General features: G+C 36.2%; 1 protein-coding gene across 2 annotated transcripts in view; it reads right to left on the bottom strand.

Annotated features, from left to right (window-relative positions):
• Nucleotides 1–577: 577 nt before the first annotated feature.
• The window catches only part of LOC139151018 (transient receptor potential cation channel subfamily M member-like 2), a 49,381-nt gene continuing 26,622 nt past the window's right edge, over nt 578–23,336 (bottom strand). For both annotated transcript variants that reach the window (XM_070723535.1, XM_070723536.1), the window contains 12 exons: nt 20,340–20,535; nt 19,624–19,723; nt 16,495–16,726; nt 15,874–16,137; nt 11,827–11,970; nt 11,192–11,446; nt 10,608–10,782; nt 9,280–9,433; nt 8,632–8,786; nt 8,358–8,390; nt 7,739–7,877; nt 578–3,642 (listed from right to left, as the gene is read on the bottom strand). In XM_070723535.1, the coding sequence (XP_070579636.1) occupies nt 3,354–3,642; nt 7,739–7,877; nt 8,358–8,390; nt 8,632–8,786; nt 9,280–9,433; nt 10,608–10,782; nt 11,192–11,446; nt 11,827–11,970; nt 15,874–16,137; nt 16,495–16,726; nt 19,624–19,723; nt 20,340–20,535 (2,136 nt within the window). In that variant the 3' untranslated portion in view covers nt 578–3,353. The remainder of the gene's footprint in view (nt 3,643–7,738; nt 7,878–8,357; nt 8,391–8,631; nt 8,787–9,279; nt 9,434–10,607; nt 10,783–11,191; nt 11,447–11,826; nt 11,971–15,873; nt 16,138–16,494; nt 16,727–19,623; nt 19,724–20,339; nt 20,536–23,336) is intronic.

Genomic DNA, 23,336 nt, shown 5'->3' on the forward strand with positions numbered 1-23,336 from the left:
GTTGACAAAATAATTCATGTTTGGAAAACCCTTAAAACGATATCTTACTTTCAAGATGAAATTTTCAATGATTGTTCGCCATGATACATACCGTGCTATATTTTTTTTCTTACATGTAAGTCAATATTGACGAACATAATCTCTCATATGTCAATCTCAAAAGCCAAACTTGCATCAATGATACAACGACATTCACGATTAAGGTAGACAAATTTGATTAAATTGGGGTAACCCAATATTTGATAAATTAACCATAGCCAATGGATGTACGTTATATTACATATTGGAAAAAATCTCGTGTTTGTTATAATGCGTGGTCAAAATTGTATGATTTTCTTTTTATTTATTTGCTGACCTACATCATCGGCATAAAAAACGAAATTTTGTTGTTTTGTAAGGGGTCTTGCTAGACATAGTTTTGCATTGTTTGTTCAATTACCACATTAATAATATCATCACCCTCACTTTTATCAAACCTGCTGAACTTAGTTGACGCGAAGGGCGTAGTAATGGTTGCTAAGGACATTTACATCTGATTTGCCATATTAGGAATTGAATTAACTCTTACAACATATTTGGTTAGTATTACATAGCTGGTTAGGTTTTATTACATATTGGGATAATATTACATATAGCAATTGGATGGTACAGGGCCTGCTAGCCCATTCCTTACTGTTAAAAGGACATATTTTTCTTATCAGAATTATAAACATAATACGACTTCGAAGTTTCTTCTCTAAACATACATATTCTTTTGACATTTACATCTGGCCAATAAATGTTTAAGAACATGTAAAAATCTTTACTTGCTCAAATTGAAAACATAAAACAACGTCTACATCACAAAACAAAAAGAGAAATACACACAGAAAAATGATGTCTTCTTCAAGTCGAGAGAAAAAAAGCATTGTACGCGATAAAACTAAAAATTAATGAAAAAATAAACAGTCTAGAATAGTCTTGCTCCAAAAGACACTTCATTACAGAGCTGCTTCAATCAGTGTATAGCTATTGGTGCTTTCGTTCAATGAAACATTTAATTCAGAACGAACCTTGCGTTAGTGCTACCAAATATCATAATATGATGATTGTTAATAAAACTTGAAGTTTCAGAAATACTTATGAGCGTTATTATTTGAAACACTAACATCATTGATATATTTCTGAGTAAATACATCCACAAATATGCACAGTACATGCTCAAATAGTGCGCCTTAGATAAATGAATTTTGACGGAAAGGAACAATTGAACTTTCGTATTAAAAAGTTCGCATCAGCGTGAAAGGTTTTCCTTTGTCATTCCATATCATTCATGTCATTACCATTATGATTTGAAACGAATCCAAGATATGCGTGTTTTCTTACAAATTAAATTGTAGAATTGTTCAAATATTTTGCAACGTTTTGGTAAGATAAAATGACATTTGGATTTGTTTGCATTGAAGACAATGTGAGAAAAAGCGCATTGACTACAGGTTTTTCAAAAATTGTTTAAATCCTTCAAGAGCTGCAGACGGAAATGAAGACAATGTCGTCAGCATTGCATTTCCCCGCGATATGACGACCAAATTGTGTTTTGCAGAGTGAATTGCTCATTTTATCCACGTAAACACTAAATAAAAGAGCAGATAATTTTTTTTTTTTTCTAAAACCATCATTAGCAGTTAAATTCTCAGACGTAATGGTTCCCAGTCTGACACGATATTCTTACTTGCGATACGAAAATACTAAAACTAGAATAATATACATAGAGACAAGCCTGTCAATCAGCACGCGAAACAGGGTCAAATGATTAACACTGTCGAACGCTTTATTGGCAAATATAAACTTGACTGTTTTTGCCATTATAAAAAGTTGAAAGCGTCGAGAAACATGGATAAAGATATTTCTTAATGTTTTGTGTGTAAAGGGTGATTAGAACCTTTTCCTTATTTTATCGATCAAATGACAAAACAACTTAAATGACAAAGTATAAGAAAATATTATTAGATATTCGTGCAAGTTATGTATCTATAGTAGCGTAATGTAAAAATTCTAAAACTCTTCATTTCCAAACGTAATTACTAAATTTTGCAATGTCAAACACCATCCAAATAATTTGCCGTCTCCTAAATAAGCATTATACTGTATTTTTATAATATTTTCAAAATGTTTCCGTAACAAAACGGACACTTTCTTATTCCTGCACCCAAAATACAAAAAACAATAACTTTGCAATATAACATAGTACGGGATGATATTGTTTTAAATTCAATTTTCGGCAATAACATCACAAACCACATACATGAATAATGCGTTGACAACCTAAACCGGAAACTGATTAGGCCAAGAAAATAAAAAGGTTGTTTCTCACCCTAAACATATTGCAAAAGTGATGGGGTGACGCGTTTTTTTTCTCTCATTGTTTTATTCTTCAACCGACACAGTACGAGTAAAAACATGAAAACAACATAGGAATGCATGCAGAGATAAATGCACAGCAGTATTGCTTCAGTATTTTTGTAAAGCAACAATTCTGTAGTTTGACTTGTAGTGCAGCAATGAACAGTTTTTACGGCTTATTAATTAACAGTGCCATATGTGTACAGTTCTGAATGGAATGATAGTGCCAGTTAATATTGTTTACAGTTATGTTTTGTACAGCACTGTGTTATGCACCATCGTCGCGTATTTTTGGCTTTATTTTTTTCATTTTATTTCCTCAAGAGCAGAAAAAAAGGTTGACGCGATGGGTCTAAATTGACGGTCGCGAGGATGAGAAACAAACTTTTTATTTTTCTTGCCTTACAAGAGCTATTATCCTACGATCAGAACAAAAACTCGAAAATCTATGAGCTACTGGAGCTTTCAAACCTGCATTGGTTTTCCGAAATCGCTGGCTACTTTGCCAGTTAATTATTCAGTTAAACGGAAACAACATTATGAATGTTGTAAAAATTAAATATATAGTAAACAGACATTAATACACTGGTAAAAACCGTGTCATGTTTTATTTTTAAGACGCAAATATAACTTTAAGATTTAGAAATACATTATCTATGATAAAAAGGGAACTCTTGCATGTGACGGTCGATTCATGAATTGACATCTTTGCGATATGACGCTGATGCAATTTTTTATCGACGCCACTTTCAAGAAACGATTGAAATGAAAAGTGCGATAGTCTAAACTATCCAAAATTATTATGTCACAGAACACTTACGGATACAACAATGTCATGCATGACTTAATTCGCATATTTGGCAATTTAATGGTTCATTATATATCTTAGCGTTGTTCAGTCTTATCAAAGTGGGAAAAATGAACTGAGAAGACAGGCAACCAAAATTTGATTTCTATATTTGTTATATAGATTATTTCCTTATTATTTTTAAAATCTCGGCGATGTCTTTCTTGATTGTGTTAACGTTTTCCTCCAAGCTGTTGATTCGGTCTTCATCAAACCGAAATTTACGGACACATTCTCTGATTTCACCAACTTCATTTTGAACTGTACTCTTGCATTCCTTGGTTTCACGATCAACCGTACCGATGCATTTCTCGATTTCACGATCAATCTTACCGATGCATTCCTTAATTTCACGATCACCCGTACCTATGCATTCCTTGATTTCACCAACTTCATGAACAAGTGTATCAACTCTGGCATTTGGAAATTAGAAAGAGACCACAAAAAGCAAGGCAACTTAGAATTAGTACGTAACCAGTTTTTATAAGACATTGTACAAACAACAGGCTAGATTACTATAAACTATATGTCAGAATTATATCATACGATAATTCAGCGGACGAAATAGTAAATGACAGTAAGCCTGATATATGTGTGGTTCAATGGAACACGATTGGAACAAATTTTGAATAATTGGATAGTGAAGTAATGTCGGCTTAATCTGCAAATGTAAGCTTATCTGCTTTTATTTTGAAGGTATACACTTGTTTTTATGAGTAATTTGTAACAATGCAATATTCAGCCATAGGGCACCTAACACGTTTGATAAATTTGAACAATATGAACATCCAGTTCTTCCAAATTAGTTCCAATCAATTTATGGATAGATTTTCGTGAAAATGAATGAACATGTGTGTGGATTGTTTGATAGATATATATATCTATCGTTGAAATTTTATCGAATTGATTGTTTGGTGTATTGACGGTCTGAGTGGTGGGAATACAAATTTATGATTGATCGATTGGCCGTTTGATTGATTAATTCATTTATTGATTGATCGAGTGAGTGAGTGACTGATTAGTTGATTGGTTGGTTGGTTGATTGATTGATTGATTGATTACTTGATTGAATGATTGACCGTTTTGTTCCTGGCTGCATTGATCGATATAGGTCGGCGTTCAAATATCTTTATGAGTGATTAGATGAATGAATGGTTTGGAGGAGAATATGCAACGTGTCCTGGTGATAAATGTTCGTAATCGTAAACAATTGAGAATCTGTTATTCGTTGACTTTTTCTTGATGCAATAGTATCTAGGGTAACTTAATCAAGCGGGTTATGGTTTGTCTTTGGAGTTAGGTGTCAAATAAAGTATTTAGATAACCAGGCGTTATACTGGAATATCATGTTTTAAGGTAAGTAAGTCATGCATAACGTTTTTCAGCATTGCCACCACGCTCCGACTGAAATATAACACCTACAGAATGTCAAGCTCTTTTAATTTTACTACGCAGTCTATCCCAACATTTACATGCAATTATATTACCATGCCCTGTCAATTGCGTTTCAATTGGTAGAGCTGAACCACGTGACTGCCCACAAATACACAGTAATGGTTTGGTTTCATGCCTTTGAATATGAATAATATCGTAAACACAGTAACTTTACGGCTAAAACGAAAATTGTGATTTGTACAAAGATCATAATCAACCACAAAGAAAAATGGAGCATTTGTTGGCCAGGTTAAGACGCTTTTTTTCAAAAGAGTCTCAGGATTTGCAAAATTTTTGCAGCGCGCGCGCACTACTCACTGACAGGTTCTGGGGCCCCGTTGTCGTTCGCACGGGAAATTTTCGTAAAGTTTGACAGTTTAACGGGGTTCTTTGATAATATAATTGAAATAACAGACTCCGCGCTGACCATTAATATTTATTTATAGGCGCGGGCGAGAGGAAAGCCAAATTAATGGGCTCGGCAAGCCTCGCTCGTTAATTTTTGGCTTTTCTCCCGCCCTTGTCCATAAATAAACGTTAATGGTCAGCGTGTCTTCCGTTATTTCTATATTAGTGGTCTAACCTCTTCCACGCAAGGGAGTTTAATGTATGTAATTAACTGTGATTGAAGAATGCAAGCCGCATTACCATTCCGTTATACATTCATCCCTTTCCGATTATTCATGTTGCGAAGCGGCAAGTACTTATTACTTTAAAAAAACGAAGAATGTAATGCATTGGCGAAGAAGTTACTTTGCCAATGCATTGCAGTAATAAGGTAGAATGCGCCTCGGGGATAGATATTTTGATTCTCTAGCTTTTACAATTCTTTTCTGACCTACCACTTATGGGGGTTCATGTTAAAGCTCTATGTTTAACAAAACTTTTCACGTCTTAATTTTTCGAAAATCGATTTTTTTTTAATTTTTTCTCCGTAGAGTAAATACAGAGACGGCGGCCATTTTGAATTTCAAATATCGGTAAATTTTGGGTAATTTGTTTCTCCGGTACCAAAATTTGCACGGTGACCCCCGAATTTATTCCTGATTTTTAAAAAGAATGGTCGAAAGTTGCATTGAGGAAAGTTTGAGCAAAATTTTAAGTCTCATTTTCGGGGCCTATACTACCTTAGAGAAATCCACCATAGAAGAAACTGTTTCATAGGTCAGACTCAAGGATAACGATATGTAGCAACGCATCACTAAGTCAGACATGTAGAATGGCGTGGCTAAATACACGTTTATGACATTTGGCGGGGTGAATTTCTATCAATAACCCTAAGAAATGTGCAATTCAGTTTCCTTTGCAAGACAGCACCGGATATCGGCATAATTTTGCAATAAAGGTCATTACCCCTCCTTGACAAGATGGCACCAGATTTGAAACAGTCACCTAAGACGGGTTCTATGGAGCGGACAGTTACGGCAGAACTTAAGAATATGAGCTGCTTTTGCATTGTAGAGGTAACTTCAACCTTAAAACACAATGAAGATCATAAACCTCGAAACAGAGTAATGTACTTGGTAACTTCAATAATATTACTGGTTAGGTAGCGAAACGGAGAGGTTACGGAAGTTTTCTTTGTCCATAGGCTACACTTAAGGTAGAACGCACCTCGGGGACAGAAATTGGGACCTTCAAATTTTATCAATTTTCTTCTGACCTACCACTTGTGGGGGCTCATTTTGAAGCTCTTGGCAAAAGAGAAGCTTTCACCGTCTTAGTTTTTTAAAAATCGAAAATTTTATATTTTCCCATAGAGTTAACACAGGGATGGCGGCCATTTTGAATTTCAAATATCGAGAAATCGCAAGTTATTTGTCTCTCTAGTACCAAAGTTTGCACGGTGACCCCTGATTTTTATTCTTGCTTCGATAAGAGAATGGTTGAAAGTTTCGCTGAGGAAAGTTTGAGCAAAAGTTTAAGTCTTTCACTTTCGAGGTGCAAATTACCTTAAGATCGAAATAAATCTACAGTCATGGATTCTTTACATAGTACGCGTGATATTAATATTAGAAATACTCTACGTATAGGAAACCAAACAACGTTATGACTTGAGTACATTGGAAGTCGGACAAAATCAAAAATTTAATCATATTTTAATTAGTATAACGAGAAACAGAGAAATCAAACAACACGGTTTTGAGAAACCATGGCGCGGTATTTTGATGTGTTAATCTGATATCTTAACAAATAACATTTGTGGGTGAAGTAAAAACAGTTCATAACCCCCTTCCGCTACGATTTAAAAAAAAAGAAACCTGTCCTCGTGCCAACGACTTTTACCCTATCCCTGCTTACAACGGCCCTTTTAATCCTTTTGCACCAGAAAAATTACTTCGCAACTTCCCTCTCTTCTGCCCTTCAATTGGCCAAATTGAAAACAAAAGTAATCTCTCAAAACATCACAGTAAGTAACTTTTTGTTTGTTTGTTTTCACAATATCGCTCTCCGGAAAGTCGAGAATTTAGTTTTTCAATATAATTAACGTAAGGAAAGCAGTATTTATATTTCAAAAATTAGAAGATGTTAGTTGATTCTTTCTTTAGAACCATAATTTACATTTCTTAAAATTGAAAGAGAATGGTTTTAAGTTACTTCAGGAAACTTTTAGCGAAAGTTGAACTTTTAATTTGAAGCACATACTACAATTTACAACTATTAAGGTCTACATTCTCAACAAACGACATAAGAATTAATATATCTTCAGTCATGCTTCATGGCAGTAAGCATTAGCAAAGCCGGTCGATCAGATATAGTACGCATGGTTCTCTAATCATACGTGACCGCTGACGTATTTTTCACTTGTAGATTTCTAAACGAAAAGACTCGGAAGACAATAAGATATTTTCAAGACTTACAACGGTATATGTAAGGGCGTGATGGCTAATTTAATTGCTTGATACGTGACTGTTTATGGGTATGGCAGATGTGTTGCGACAATTTAAAATTCATGAAGGATGATGGCTGCATATATGACTTGAAAGTTTAGTATGTTGTGATGGTTGGATGTATGGATGGAGATATAGTTAAACGTGTTGGTGATCGAAATGATACGTTGTAACACTAAACTACCTTTCATCTGTGGATGTTACGGCGTTTTCGACGGAATTCTTTTCTTGTAGATTTTTCTTGATGAAGTAATTCTGTAAGTGCTTTCTCTCAAACAGGTTCAGTTGTTCATCTTCGCGGCTATCCTTGTTATACCGAACAGCTTCAAACACAAAATCAAACTTCAACTTTAACTTCACAAAAGAATTACTCTAATTTTAATTTATGATGTAAGTTCGACACAAGAGGTAGTTTTAGATTTCCGTTCACGTTCAGATGTCGTGGTGTGTGATGATATCAGCAAACGTACATGCTGTTTTAAATTTGTGAACCCAATATACGTGTTCTTCACCAAGAAACATTGAATCAAGACGATTACAGTCAGTATGGTAACGTGTGAAATACTGGTACTTCACTCGAAATAGTAAATGCTTAATCATTCTTCTTTATATATTCATGTAGATGTGTGTACTTGATGTTTCTAGCCCGGCATTGGCGAATGTTTCTAGCCCGGCATTGGCAAATTTTGCGCCACTGGAAAGTTTCTCAGTGCCGAAAGATAGCAATTATTGGGCTTCGAGTAAAGTCATCTCTCATACGAGCAAAGATTTGCTGCGGGGAATAGATCAATTGGAAATCTTACCAAGAGAATGGGATTCCTGTTCTTCCTTTTTACCTGTTATGGGAGATGAATATAGTAATAATGTTTTTGTTTTTTTTGGTTGGTGTTGATAATCAAATCGTAATCGACATTTAACATGTGCTTCGTGTAAACGTTAGAAAGAAGATCAAAAAAAACTTTTCAAATAAAAAACATCATGGCTGATCATTATTCAATAAATAAAACGCATGGATACATACAGAACCTGTCACTTTTGAATTGTGAACATCTCAATGTTTAACAGTGTTATATTTACATAGATTTTTCAGGTAGATGATAAATCTGTAGCAATGATTAATAACAATGAGTGGTGGCGCCAGTGTTGGTCTGTCTTGATACTCGCTTATCAGTCCAAAACGATAAAACCTCCAGATTACTTCTGCGTTGTCTTGAACTCTTTGAAATGTAAAACTGGTAGAAAAAAAGGAAAATGAAATCACTGTTTTGGGAAAAAACACAATTGCACTTTAACGTCTTCAATCATGTCCCTGACGATATCTCAAAAAAATGATGGCTATATTCAATGTATTTTGTTATTATTGTGCAGTACAGGACGTTTCCTTCAGGTCTTACTGCTCTGTGTTAAACAAACGCAATCTGAAAGGGATACAGTGGTCGGAATTGCACTGAAAGGTCGTATGGAACCCATATGATGATGAGGTGTATCAAGATATCGTGTACGAAATACTTTGTTTGTAAACAAGAAACTCGCACAGGCGCAGTTCCGACGACTGCTTTCCTAAGAGATCGGGATGAAGACACTTTCCTTCTAGCATAGCGTTCATCAGTTACGGCACATGTAAGATAATTGCCAATCACAAACATTAAGATTTTGACATAAACTTTGTCAGTCTTTCTTTATGATGCTGCTTATTGATCAAATGCAATGAACGATGTAATTTACCTGAACATAGCAATGAGTAAGTTGATGAGCAATATATTGGAAATAAGCATGTAGATTGCCGTAAGAGTGGGTGCAACCCAGCGATATTCCTCAACTTGAGGGCAGAGATTCATGAATCTTGGATCTTCATAACAAGTCTCGTTTTCAACCCGTCCTTAGAAGCAAAGGAAAAAATCGGAAGATAAACAATCATTTACACAGGACATTGTTGGAAATTTAAAGTGGCAATCCCATTTGGTAACATTTTTAAAACACATTTTTATAATGCCAACAGTCGATATTTGACGTGGCGACTGCGCGCGGATCACGAGATATCGACAAAAACATGTCCTAAAAAAAGTAAAAGTTTCAATTCCGGTGGCCCACCTAAATTCAGCTTCCGAACAGAGAACGTTCGGCACTGGGGCCATTGTCAACTAAGCTAAGCAGTACGAGTCTCTGCTAACGCTGCTGACGCCACAGTACCACACGCGTCGGTGATCGGTCATGCCCCGTGGGGGAAAGCCGAGTCTTACTGACTCGGAGAAAAAAACGGAAAACAATGTGTGCTGATTCCACCGGAATTCGCGTAGGTGACTAGCCCAGATACGTGCGGTTGATACACAGCGGACGCGTCGGCCGCTCTGTATCGAACCACGCGTAACTGTGTGGCAGACGACAAAATGTAGTCATTAGAGGCGGATAATATTTTACACGTAAAAACTGATATCTATGTAGTATTGGTTAAAAATATAATAGAAATGACTGAGAATAATGAAAACGACAAAAACTAAGGAGAAGTTTAAAAAAAACTGACCTGAAGCGAAGGCATAATGCTGTATGTAAAGTCTTCGCAGCGGGAGGTAAAATTACGTTGTTCGAACTTATTATGGATTCCCTAGAATATCGTCAATAAGCACAACAACAAACCTTCGGGGAATTTCGGGTCATAATCAGAAAGGATCATAAAACTTCGGGATGTGAAAAATACGCTCGGGAAATGACATGTTTTTATCGATATCTCGCTACGTGCGCAGTCGCCACGTCAAATATCGACCGTTGGAATTAACAAAATGTGTTTTAAAAATGTTACCACGTGGGAGAGCCTCCTTAAAGCCGAAGGCGTGAGGTTGATTTATGTTGTATCTTGAACTATTTCTGTCGGTTCTTTGTTCAATTGATAATTTAGGTTATTTTCCAAGGATCACTTTATACAATGTTTAAATAGTTGAGTAGTTGACAGGTTCAAGAGTACTTTATGTATGCCACGGCTGTGGAAATGACCACCTGAACGTAAAACATATCTTTGGAAATAACTTGGAAAATATTCAATGAAGTAGGTTGTATACCTTCAATTTCCTCCAAGAACAGCTCGCCATAAAGCTGCCAGTAAGGTTTGTACAAGGATCGAACCATCAAATGAACGTGGGGGTCCATGTTTGGATATAAGATAGCCTCGTTAGCAACGCCAAAACCGGCAATGAATACTACCAGTATGATAAGGAAGTAGCTGAGGTCCTTTACCTGAAAGTGAAAGGTTACTTTTTGCATAATCATCATAAAACTTATTTTCCTTTATAAGATGTCGTAATATTTCTGTGCAACAGTAGGCTAAACAGTAAATCCATACCAAATGTTACAACGTGCACGATTGGAACTTATTCGGGATAATTTGATATTCACATTTTTCAAATTTCTGAAAGTGTTAGGTGCTGTATAGCTGAATGATGCAATATTGCATGAAAACAAGTGTATAACTTTAAAAAAAAGCAGATGAGCTTACATTTCCAAATAAAGCAGACATTACTTTACCGTCCAATTAACCAAAATTAGTTCCATTCGTGTTAACGTAAAATAAGACGAACCCTTCATAAGTCACTATTTTTATGTAAATTCTAAATTGTATGACCAGATTAAAAAAACTGTCGCTTACCATTTTAATGATCATGATTATCTTAGGTCCAACTTCTTTGAAAACAAAACCCACGTGGAGGAGACGAACACAGAAGGCGATGAAAGTTACGCAATACATCACTCTTGCAGTGGCAAATTTACTTGGAGGAAGACCAAGACGTAACACAAACGACACTGCAAACAGCAAATACATGGCCAAATCAAACCGGTTCCAGATTTCGGAAAACCAACTAATGGCTTTGTATTTTATCGATGTTGGTACACGGACGATCAGCTGTTGAAGAGAGTGTCAAACAGCGTCAAATAAAATGAACATATTATATGAACAAATCATGTAGTCATTTCAGAAGGAGGGGAATTGCCAGTATTGCAAAACTATTCGGTACCGTGTTATTTCATTTCAAATAAAGTGTATAACGATCACATGCAACACTATTTTGACGAGAGGATTGTCCTTCAGATTTAATTTCATAATAATGTACACTAAGCGCTCTATTTCTTGGATTCTCAGACAATACATTTACATAAATTATATTTGAGGATATACATGTGTATTTGTAACTTATTTCGAATCCACTAAACCTTGTCCCACACAACACCAGCTATGGAGTAAAACCGTAAAATTTGAATTCCGAACAGAAGCTTTATACTGACCTGTCTGACCTCTTCCACAACCAAAGTACCGACCCAGACTACAACAACCCATTCGATGATACCAGGCGAGTTGGCTTCATCACGTGGTCTCAAATCAGTCAATATGAAGAAGGCAAATAATAGCAGCAGTATGATGTACGAGACCTGCATTGAACAATGAATCGCATGAGTAAAGAACATATTCATCTTCTGTACAAACTGGTCTTATACTTGGTATACTATATAAAATTGTAACTCAGAGTAAGGGCATTCAGTGTATTTCATGAAGAATTTAGGGGAATGGCGAAAAAAATGGAAAATTTTCCATAAAAAGATATCTGTGTTACGTATTGCAACAAAACCTAGTCCCACACAGCACCAGCTCCAGAGTAAACAAGTTATCATCGACGATACAGTCCCCACTGATTAGTGGGTACTTTGACTACAAGCCCCCGAAGAAGACATGGCCCTTTTCATTAATTGCGATGCAGATGAGGCTCTTATGGTTCAACTGTTGAATTGAACTAGTGATATGTGAAGACAGTATTGATGGCAAATAGCAGAAGTATTGGCAGTGACAGCTATACAAAACTAAACAGTTCGGTTGAATCGGGTGGTTCAACGTGCCACATACAATCATGTATGAAAGCCGTTTTTAAAATTATGACCACAGTGCAATCAGAGTCCGATATGTCGCTGTGAAAATACAGAGAAAACATTTACACCTATAAGTTCAGCGTTGCTGACAGAAGAGCTAAACAAAAAGTAGCCATGCATTTGTGGGACAATAATTTTTGCATAAAGTTTGTGCAAGGTACCCATGTACCAAATATCAAGGCAATCTGGCTTGAGGTTTGAGTCGTAGCATTTTTACAGAGTCGGCCTATTTACCTCATTTGAATGGTGTTGATACGAACACGTTTGTTTGAACAAATTCACATGTCCAGCCTATGATGCATCAAAAAATCAAATATTGAGACAGTAGCGAGCTAATATTAGGTGACTCTGGGGAAAAATATGTGCACGTGCATCTTTTATAGCTATTGGTGGCAATATCGGATCATATCACAAAACAAATTATGGCGCACATGTATGACATAAGTTCATGTTCTTGCACTAACTTTAAATGAAATCGGTTGAGACATGTCTGAGTTACAGCTCTGGATGGGAAAAATTTGAAACAAAATGGCCGCCATGCGTATCACAAAAGAAATTGAGTTTAATATCAATGACATGGTTTAATGTCCTCGTACCAACTTTGAACGATATTGTGTTACAAAATGGCCGCCAGGCGGCCATATTGGATCGTATCGTGAAATCCGTAGGCGACGTGCGTATGTATGACGTAAGTCAATGTGACAGTCTTTTACAAGCTTTGAATGATATTGGTTGAAATATGTCTGAGTTACGGCTCTAGACATAAAAATGTTGTAACAAAATGGTGACACTGCGGGCATGTTGGATCGTATCACGAAAGAAATTGATGTGCATATGTATGACATGGGTCAATGTTGATGTACCAAAGACATGTCTGAGTTGTGGCTCAAGACATATAAAAATACCCTAACAAAATAGCCGCCGTGCGGCCAGATTGGATCGTATCGTGCAACAATGACGTGCATATGTATAAAATGAGTCATTGTTCTTGTACCAACTTTGAAAGAAATGGGATCCCATATGTCTGAGAAATGCTCAGTGACGGATACACGGATGCATGCACGTACGTGCGGACAGACGCATGGACATCAGTGACCAAAACCTTAGCGCCCCTCCCCCCCCCCGACTACGTCCTTGGGGACTAATGACAGCTCGCTACGCGCGGGGGCACTAATGGAGGTCGCAAGCGGCTCACTGGTACGCATGCATCAGTGCAGTAAGATATGTTATTAGTCTTGACAGCAGGGTCTCTGTCATTGCAATCCGATGATTCTTGTTATTGCGTCATTGCACGTTACTGCCAAGTTTCGATATTATTTTATCTTAAGCACAAGTTTCAGGCAATAAAACTAATACATTAACTGAAAAAAATTAGGATAAATTTTAAAAGCGTCCTTATTTTCGTTTGAATAAAATATATCAGATAGTTTGATAACATCATTCTGTTAGCACGCTACATGTAGCAGCTGTCTTGTGTTAAGTGTCACCCCTTTGGTGTATCGCACGCTGCAGCGCACTGAGTAGCAGGTTTCAGCGAGCTGACGCACGCGTAGCGAGCTAGACTGCGGAGCCTGTCAACACCTATGACGAAGAGGAGTATCCTAAAATATATTATTCCTAAACCAATCATATATTGTGTGAACTTTAACTCTCTTGTTATACCATAGCTACGCGAACTTATGGGTTCATTTTAGTGTGATATAATTAGGTCAACGGTTGGCTAGAGTGTCGTCCAATCTGTCTTTGTTAATTTCTAGTTTTAGAACCAAAGTATTTTGGAAACGGCATGTCTTTTTACACTCAAAAGACAAACTGTATATCTCGCCGGGTGTTGTTGTCCAGGACCCCAAAGTAGAATCAGTCAAGAAAAAGTTATGGACAATAACCGTGTACACAATTTAATTTTGACATACTTATCTTTATTTCAAAGAGAAAATGCACTTTCTTGAAAAAACAAAAGTTCTATATAAATATTTAATATATAAATATATATATATATATATATATATATATATATATATATATATATATATATATATATATAATATATATAGACAACATAGGGACATACAACATTCAAAACGTCCTGCAGGTTTCTACAAATGCGGTTCAAACAGGAGTGCAACATCTGCAAATACTCCACTAACGGAGTAACGCCACACAATTTCAAAGTCACGTAACAGATCTATTTACACCATTAAACATGACATTACTTGAAAATCCAAAAACCTGGTTTATCTAATCACATGCAACAGATGCAAAAAACAGTATGTAGGAGAACCTAAAACAGAATTTCGCCTAAGGTTCAATAAACATCTATCAACGATAAGACTCAAAACTAACACTCCTATCGCAATTCAGTTCAACGAAAATCAACACACCATTCACGACGTTTCAATAAATAGGGATTATCAAAATAAATAAACAAGATGACACGCTCCGCAAGAGTCCATCTGGATTTCAAAACTAGGTACATTGTCACCAAACGGTCTCAACATTCTGAGCTAATTGTACTTGACAATTAATTTAAATAACAAATGCTCACAGCGCCTTCATACAGGCACTATAAATAACTATTAGCGCCAAATTTCGATTGCCACTTTCCATCTGCGGCACACATAAAGTGTAAGGATTGTCATACCCTATATCTTTTGTAACTTTCTAATTTACTAGCCTATAAAATACGTTCAGCTTTTAATGAAGACCAACACTAGCCTTACGTTTTTTTGTATTTTTGTCTGTATTTTCCTTCTGTAGACATCTTCAACCTGATGAAGTCCTACTTATAGGACGAAACGTTGTGTCAAAATTACCAACAGAATAAACAGAAAATATACGACCAGATCGGTAGACGTGTGCAAATTTATTTATCATATATATATATATTATATATATATATATATATATATATATATATATATATATATATATATATATATATATATACTGAACTTGTAGTTGTCACTCTGAGTCCTGATGATTGCTTAGCGCATGAAACAGCCTGTAGAGTGACAACTACAAGTTCCTAGATTCTCAGTATTACCGCCCTGCAGAAATGCATTGAGCACTATACTTTGCCTGCATTAACAAGCAACCATATATATATATATATATATATATATAATATATCATATATATATATATATTATATATATATATATATATATATATATATATATATATATATATATATATATATCTATATATATGTTTATGGTTGGGGGTATATGTTGTTTTGATCGATGAAAGGAACATCTCCATTTTTTGCAAATATTCTAACATTTTGTAAATTTTAAGATATAAAACATCGATTTCGTAATATTTCTCTTATTATTCTATTTTGTTGTTGCTGTAATCTCTTCAAAATATCATTTCTATTTGTTCGAGGACACATCATGACAGTGTACTTACCATGCTATATAGAAATTTGGTGATTGGTGCAGTGTAGTAATATCTCATTCCCTCCCAGAAGGTGACATCTTCTTCTTCAAAACCTGATCTTCTTACTGTTCTTTCCGTTTTAGAATAGACTGAGCTCCATCGGAAGAAGTAGTTTGCAAATTTTCTACACTTGTCTATTTTGCATTTGACGCCATTCGCCTTGCTTCTCTCCCCAAGATCATCAGAAAGAAATGTCATGATCGAAAAGATGGGCAGAAGTGTCCCCACGAAAAACTGTTTTTTAAAGATGCGAAAAATTAAAAAACTAGTGATTAAAAACTAAACCAAATAGTGACTACATTTGCATCTGACAAAGTTTTACCTATTATGCTCAAATTTTAATTTATCATTGAGTACACGAAGCTTCGTGTTTTAATAAGATCTTTGAATTCATCGAGGCAGGGAACAAACGTACATATGCACTTTGTCAAACGATTTTCGAGTATTAATTAATGTTTTGCTGTTTTGAAATGAAAAAAAAGTATGACTGAAAGAAATACTTTGCGTAGATTTACTTTTGAACTGATATTAAATCGTATTCATCACTTATATCCATCCAATATAAGTGATTGATAAAGAAAGAACACTTACCATAAGCCATTGTATTTTTGAATGTATCAACAAGTTTCCCTTCCAGACCCTCTGAAGTTTGCTCTGGCAACAGTCTTGTTTCATAAAGATCATGTGTTTCGCAGAATATGCAATTGACAAACATGTCGTATTTCCCCACGCAGGCAAGGTTCGCACCAATACCTTATTAGATAGATCTTTATTAGCCTCAAAGCAGCTGTCCAACACGCCAGTGGCCATCCTTTCAAACTCACTATAGTATAGTGCAAAGTGATACAGAAAATGTGTCATACACATTCAGGAATATTGAATAGCATGGAGTAAATTTTATCTTACTCTCATACACTGTAACCATCCGAAATAGCGGCGCCTCAGACAGAAACAAGCAAGCAAAGATGCATACATACATACACACATACATACACATACATACATACATACATACATACATACATACATACATACATACATACATACATACATACATACATACATACATACATACCTTAGAATTTGATTAAATTCAATAAGTTTACGTTTTATATATAGCCTAATTACATAAAGTCATTCGATTTCCAAATAAGCCAAACTTTGAGCAAAACCTCATCTTTGTAAAACCAAAATACCCTGAAATTTTGAATGCAGAGACTTCCGTTTTCAATATGTAGCCTAATTTCAAAACGTCATTAAACAAGCAGCTGAGCTAATAAAGAGTATATTATATTTGCAAACTATCAGCTCATAAATCCAAGCAATGTATTTCACAAGACTCATAAAATTTAGTGTATTCACCACTCATAACTTATGGCCTAGTAATCACAGCTTTTCATTAAAAATACAAATGAGCAAATAATCAGAATGCCGTCTTCACGAAACTTACAGCAGAGACAGACGAAAGTATGATCTGTCGATCGCAAAGGCTAGATGTATTCTGTATTGACACATATTGCTTAATAAGAGAAATTCATTGAATATGCAAGTAAGCGCTAGCTAAGAATTTGAATACCATGCTTGTCCAGGTAAAGAATAGCTTGACGTAGAATGATCAATGAATAGCACAGGTTTCGTCAGAATCGGCGTTTTCGATATTGATATGTGACCTGATAACAGAATTTCACCAATATGCGAATGAGCTAATATCAGAATGTCGTGATCATCAAATTTACAGTATAAATAGTCGTAAGCATGATTTATAAATATCACTTGTAAAAACCACTGTCTTCAGCATCGACATATGGCACAATTAAATGCGTCCTTAAACATGTAAATGAAATTATAATCCGAGTGTTATCAATCTTATATCGACAATTGACCTTGGTATAATAAATGAAGTCCAAAGGTTTGGTTAAATCACTGCATGCAGTACGGATATATGACCTAATTTGAGAAATCCACTAAATATGCTAATGAGCCCACTGCCTTTCAAACTTTCAGCATAGAGTAGCTTGATCCATGTAGGGTCAAAAGGCCTCATGGGGTCAATGCAAATTATTGCATTGTATAGCCTCAGTACGATGATTTGAAAACAATTCAAATGGACCTATACCATGCAATTAACACTCACCAAATTTTTAGGACAGTAAGATCATAAAAGTGGTTAAGTTGGCACTGTTACATTGAATTTAGGAAGGTAGTTCTTGAGATATAATACATTCCAATTGCAAAAATCCATTACTTATGCGAACGACCTTTGAATATACAGACGGCACCTATAAAGTCTATTCACGTCTAGATCTTGCTATGATTATGCTGTGTACCAGATTTCATAACGCCCTGACCAACGGCTTTTAAGTTATGACTGGCGTGTTTATATTATGTCTCTTCGCATTAAAAAAAGAAAACTTGTGCCAGACAACTCGGTCCCATTTTACCAACATTGCATCGTCCCATTGCCTTAACATCAATTTTGTAAGGGTGCATGGAGTCCATTGTACGTAATCAATTGCGGTGTAATGTGGTCGATAAGCTAGATCCGTTGAAGTTTGCGTAAAAGCTCATAGAGTGGTTGACGAAGACATTTACCATCTGCAAATGCGTGAATTCGTATCCTTTCCATAGAATTTTAAAGCATCTTAAACACCATGAACTATTTGCTATCCTTAGAAGTCTTTGTCAGATGAAATTATACTGAATGTGGATGTTATCGCCTACCTTATTTGCTGATTACACAAATCACATGAGTGTAATACTGCACTATCTTGCTCAAGGTTCCAAGACAAGTAATTAGCATTTTTAATCTAACGATTGTCTGGTGGTTAATAAGCTCAGAACCACCGTAAATTATACATTTTCTGATAGCCTAGATACGGGGAACACAGTGTCAGCATTGTTTACATAACTACCACGTGAAAGGTAATTTGCATAACCTTTCAAACATCGGTTTTCCATATGTTTTGTCTCAATACTTGCTGGAATTTAATGCAAGCTGTCACAACGCTCTTCTTAACTGTGGCTAAGATTTTTTATATCTTGCTTGGTTATTTTGGAGTACAATTTTAAAGAAATCAATTAGGGTTAAATGCACCGCTCTGGAAGTTTTTCTTGCATAATGATTGTTTTAGAAGGTTTAAAACATTCTGAGACACATTTTGGAAGATCCGTAGGACAGCTTGCACTCACACAAATTTTAGCCACATATCTGAAAGCATTGAAACAAAGTATGGGGAAAACCGATTTTTGAAAGGTTATGCAAATTACCTGATTCGTGATAGTTATAATATGTAACAATGGTGACACTCTTGGACCCAAATGTTCCCCTATATCTAGGCTTTCCGTAAATATATAATTTAGGGGATTCTGCGCTTATTAACCTCTAGAGAATTGTTAGCTTAAAAAGGTCAATTACTTGCCTTGGGACCTTAAGTTTGCTGATGGCATGGCTCTTGTTGGGTTACTTAAAAAGGAAGATTCTCTATCCTAATATTTCCATAACGTTTCGTGTTTCAAATACATAGGCTAATTTTTTCATGAAAAACACACGTTCGATGGAAATACGGACTGTATAGCGCAGAGTCTCAACAAAGATTATTCCTTCTCAGGACACTAAAATCGTTCAATGTAAGTCTAGGCGAATGATTAGCCCTAACAGAACGCGATGGATGTTAGATTTTCCTCTGGAACAAGTTAAGCTGATTTTCAAAGATAACTTACACAGCATGTTGCAAAAGGTCATCGTGCAAGGTTAGTTCTTCATCCTTCTTTGCATACGCAGACAAAGCTCGAAGGATCCTGCCAGCGATCAGAGCGGCTCCTGTTATGACAAGAAATGGTTTAATTGGCATCTATAACACTCACGTCTCGGAACACAGACGTCATTTAAAGTGTTGAAATATATTCTATGTACCTGACACCTTCGGAGACTGCAGATTGGAAGATATTCTGAAAACATTTACCGCAACTGATAGAGATTGTGACGTTGCATCGCTACTTTAACGAGTTTGATTCATTTCATTCCAAACAGTAACTTCATACTCATTATTATAAGTGTCTTTGTATGATGAGAGTAATACTTCACATAATAGGAGACTAAAGGCTGGAAGATGTTATTAAAAGATAAATGGAACATTTAGGTCGGGTAACTTTGGATCTGGCCACCAAAATAACTAGATTTGGGGCATGGGAAATTTGAGAAAGCTCTTCAAACTACACATTTAATAGGGGTCTTAATTAGTTTCGTTTTTTTTAATATTAAGGAATCCATGCAATATGTTTCTGTCAATTTCGTTTTCAAAAAAGCAGGAAAAAATACTTGCGAAAGAAAACGTGCCTGTCAAACGTCCTAAAGATATTCAATACATGTAGGTATGGATTTTTTAAAAATAACATTACATTTATCACTGACAAATGGAAAAGAGAAGACTACAGACCGATATTGCAGGTGTTCAATCTTTTCCAAAACAAAATGGCTAACGCTCTTCTGTTTAGTAATACTGCCCACAGAAATAAATGTTTGTCGTGATCGGACATCTTTCGACTCTTCCTTGGTCTCTCTTTGTACATCGCATCATATTCACCTTCGGTCAGTGTTCGAAGGAACGAATAAACTTCGTCAAGCACTTTCTCCTGAAAAAAAATTTAAACATGGGGCCAGGGGGCACCGACGTCCTTTGTACCTCCTTACTGTTTATTAATTGCCATAAATGTGAAATTTGGCAAAATGTCAAATTGTTTTGACATAAATTAAAGTTATTTGAACTGGTTGGTTACCGCTCCAGCATAAGTTCAAGTGTGGATTGTAAGTATCAACAACCTTGATATGAACCATTGACAAAAAAAACATTTGCTTGTTACACTCACCACACTTGTACTTAGTATTTGGAGTGTACACCTATCTACAATACAATGATAAAAAGTTTGGACTCTGTAGGTCAACAGTGCATCTTTAATGTATGAGACTAAATAAGCTTACCCCTCAAGTATGTATAGGCCAAAAACAATATTTAATTTTGAATTATGTAGTGCAGGAAAGGACATACAATCAAGGTTAGCGGTAGGATTTTCAAGTTAGTAGCCACACTTACTCAGTGTGGCTAATTTGGTCCTAATTTTATTAGCCACACGCAACTTTCATTAGCCACACAGTAGACATGATGTTTAAGTAAACTAATTAAAACATTTGTAAAAACACATTCAGAGACACACAAGACCTTATAAACATTTTTCAAGAACAGACAAATCATCATTATGTAATTTGGGAAAATTGTTTGAACTCAGACCAAAATAAAAATGAAAATGAGTAAAATATTGATGAACATGTTACATCCTCATCTATATATACTCTTTTGTTGTTGATTTTGCAAAACCTGTATTGCACTTTATGATCAAGATCCCCAATGGGGATAGGATTTCAATAAAGGCTTACTTCACTTTACTTTATGTGCTCTTACCCTGGTTAAACCCCGATACAGAAAGGTGATGAGCGTATAATAGATCATTACAGTTAATAAAATTACTTTTCCGATCAGAAAAACTATTGAAAAGGTGTTACAACAATGGGACATTGAAGTTCCCGCGACAGCATCGCTAGGAAAATGGCACGTTTTGCCAGTACCTTCATGAATCTGTGTCCCTCCGTACCCCCATTACCTAAATAGAATAGTCCCACTCCGCACATACGCCATTGTTTATTCTCACTCAAGGCCACGATGAGACGTTGGTTTTCCTTCTCTAAATATGCAATTTCATTTGTTTGACGCTATTATCAGTTCATCAGTGAAGAGTTTTTACCGATGACTATTACAACTTTCACTGCTACGTCGTTGTTTTCACAAGATGTAGACCGTTTGATATTGCAATGTCGACTTGCTTTTATCATGTGCAGTCAATGCACATGCCATGCCAGCTGGTTTTATGGTTCACACAATGCTGTCAATTGACAGCATACACGACGTCTTTGTTTCACGTTTACTTTTCACAAGTTATGATTAATGTGGAAATTTCACTAAAATATCGCTGATCCAGGGATTTTGTAATCAGTTTGATTTGATACTGCGATATGAAATATTGTGTCAATAAAGCTCAGAATTGTCGCTGAGTTTTGCTGCTTTTGGCTATGGTTGTCTATCTCAGCACTACCTCCATGATTTCAGTATCAGCGTGATCGGAAGGCCAGTTCATGGAGATCGCGAGAATGTAATTGTAATATTTTGTCTTCCTTTACAATTTCAAGTAAGCGCTTTAAATAAAGAGTTTTTTATTTTGTCTTTAGCATATATTTGGACTGCTTAGTTTTATCAATTTCGACGAAATCAGCTGTCGCCACGCTTTTGAGATCGTGGCGATTGCCGATGGGTTTTTGTTCGCCACAAACAAGCATAGTGATGTTGACAACTACATGCATGCCAGTGCACGATTTCAAAGTAGCCAGGAGGAAATTCTAATGGTCTTTTAGTGGAAATATAGGTATTAAACGACAGTGAAACAAACAACATTAGTTATCGTGACCTTGCTAAAGTGCAATCTCGGATCATGTATGATCTGATGATCATGCCACAGTCGCTCGAGAGTTATTCAGCTCTGGGACTAGTCGCCCCATAGACGAGTATACAGAAGCGAGAAATACCTCAAGTCTGGAAACAGAACGGCTATAAAAACCACGCCATGTCACATTCCGTGTCCGATTTGACTGTGAAAATTAGCAAGTTCAACTATCATGCAACCGTCGATCGTTCCCTACCATTCTAAAAATTCATACCTGATACTTTATCTGATTCAAAAACGCTCGTTTCGTGTGATTTTCGGCCGAATTCGACGGACAACTCGCCAAAACCTGGGGGTGAGTAACATTCCGGTCACCTCTTGGGTACCTCCACTTTACTGACGTTGGCGCAGCCTACCCATGAGGGATGACTGGAATGTTGCTCACGCTTATGTTTTGGCCAGGTGTCTCTTGAACTCGGCCGAAAATCACAGGAAATGAGCATTTTGTAAGCAGATGAAGTATCAGGTATGAATTTTCGTGTGATTTTCGGCCGAGTTCACAAGACACGTCGCCAAAACATAAGGCATGAACAACCTTCCAGTCATCCCTCATGGGTACGCGGCGCTAACGTCAGTAAAGTGGAGGTGCCCGGAATGTTGCTCACGCTTATGTTTTAGCGACGTGTCCGTCGAATTCGGCCGAAAATCACACGAAACGAGCGTTTGTGAAGCAAATCAAGTACCAGGTATGAATTTTGAGAATGATAGGGAACGGTCGACGGTTACATGATAGATGAACTTGCTACTTTTCACGGTAAAATCGAACATCGAAGTTGACATGGTGGCAAAATCCCTATACGAAATAGCCATTCTGTTTCCAGACTTGAGGTATTTCTCGCTTCTGTATACTCGTCTATGGGGCGACTAGTCCCAGAGCTGAATAA

The sequence above is a fragment of the Ptychodera flava genome, chromosome 15 (assembly GCF_041260155.1).
Source record: "Ptychodera flava strain L36383 chromosome 15, AS_Pfla_20210202, whole genome shotgun sequence".
In the NCBI taxonomy this organism is placed as follows: domain Eukaryota; kingdom Metazoa; phylum Hemichordata; class Enteropneusta; family Ptychoderidae; genus Ptychodera; species Ptychodera flava.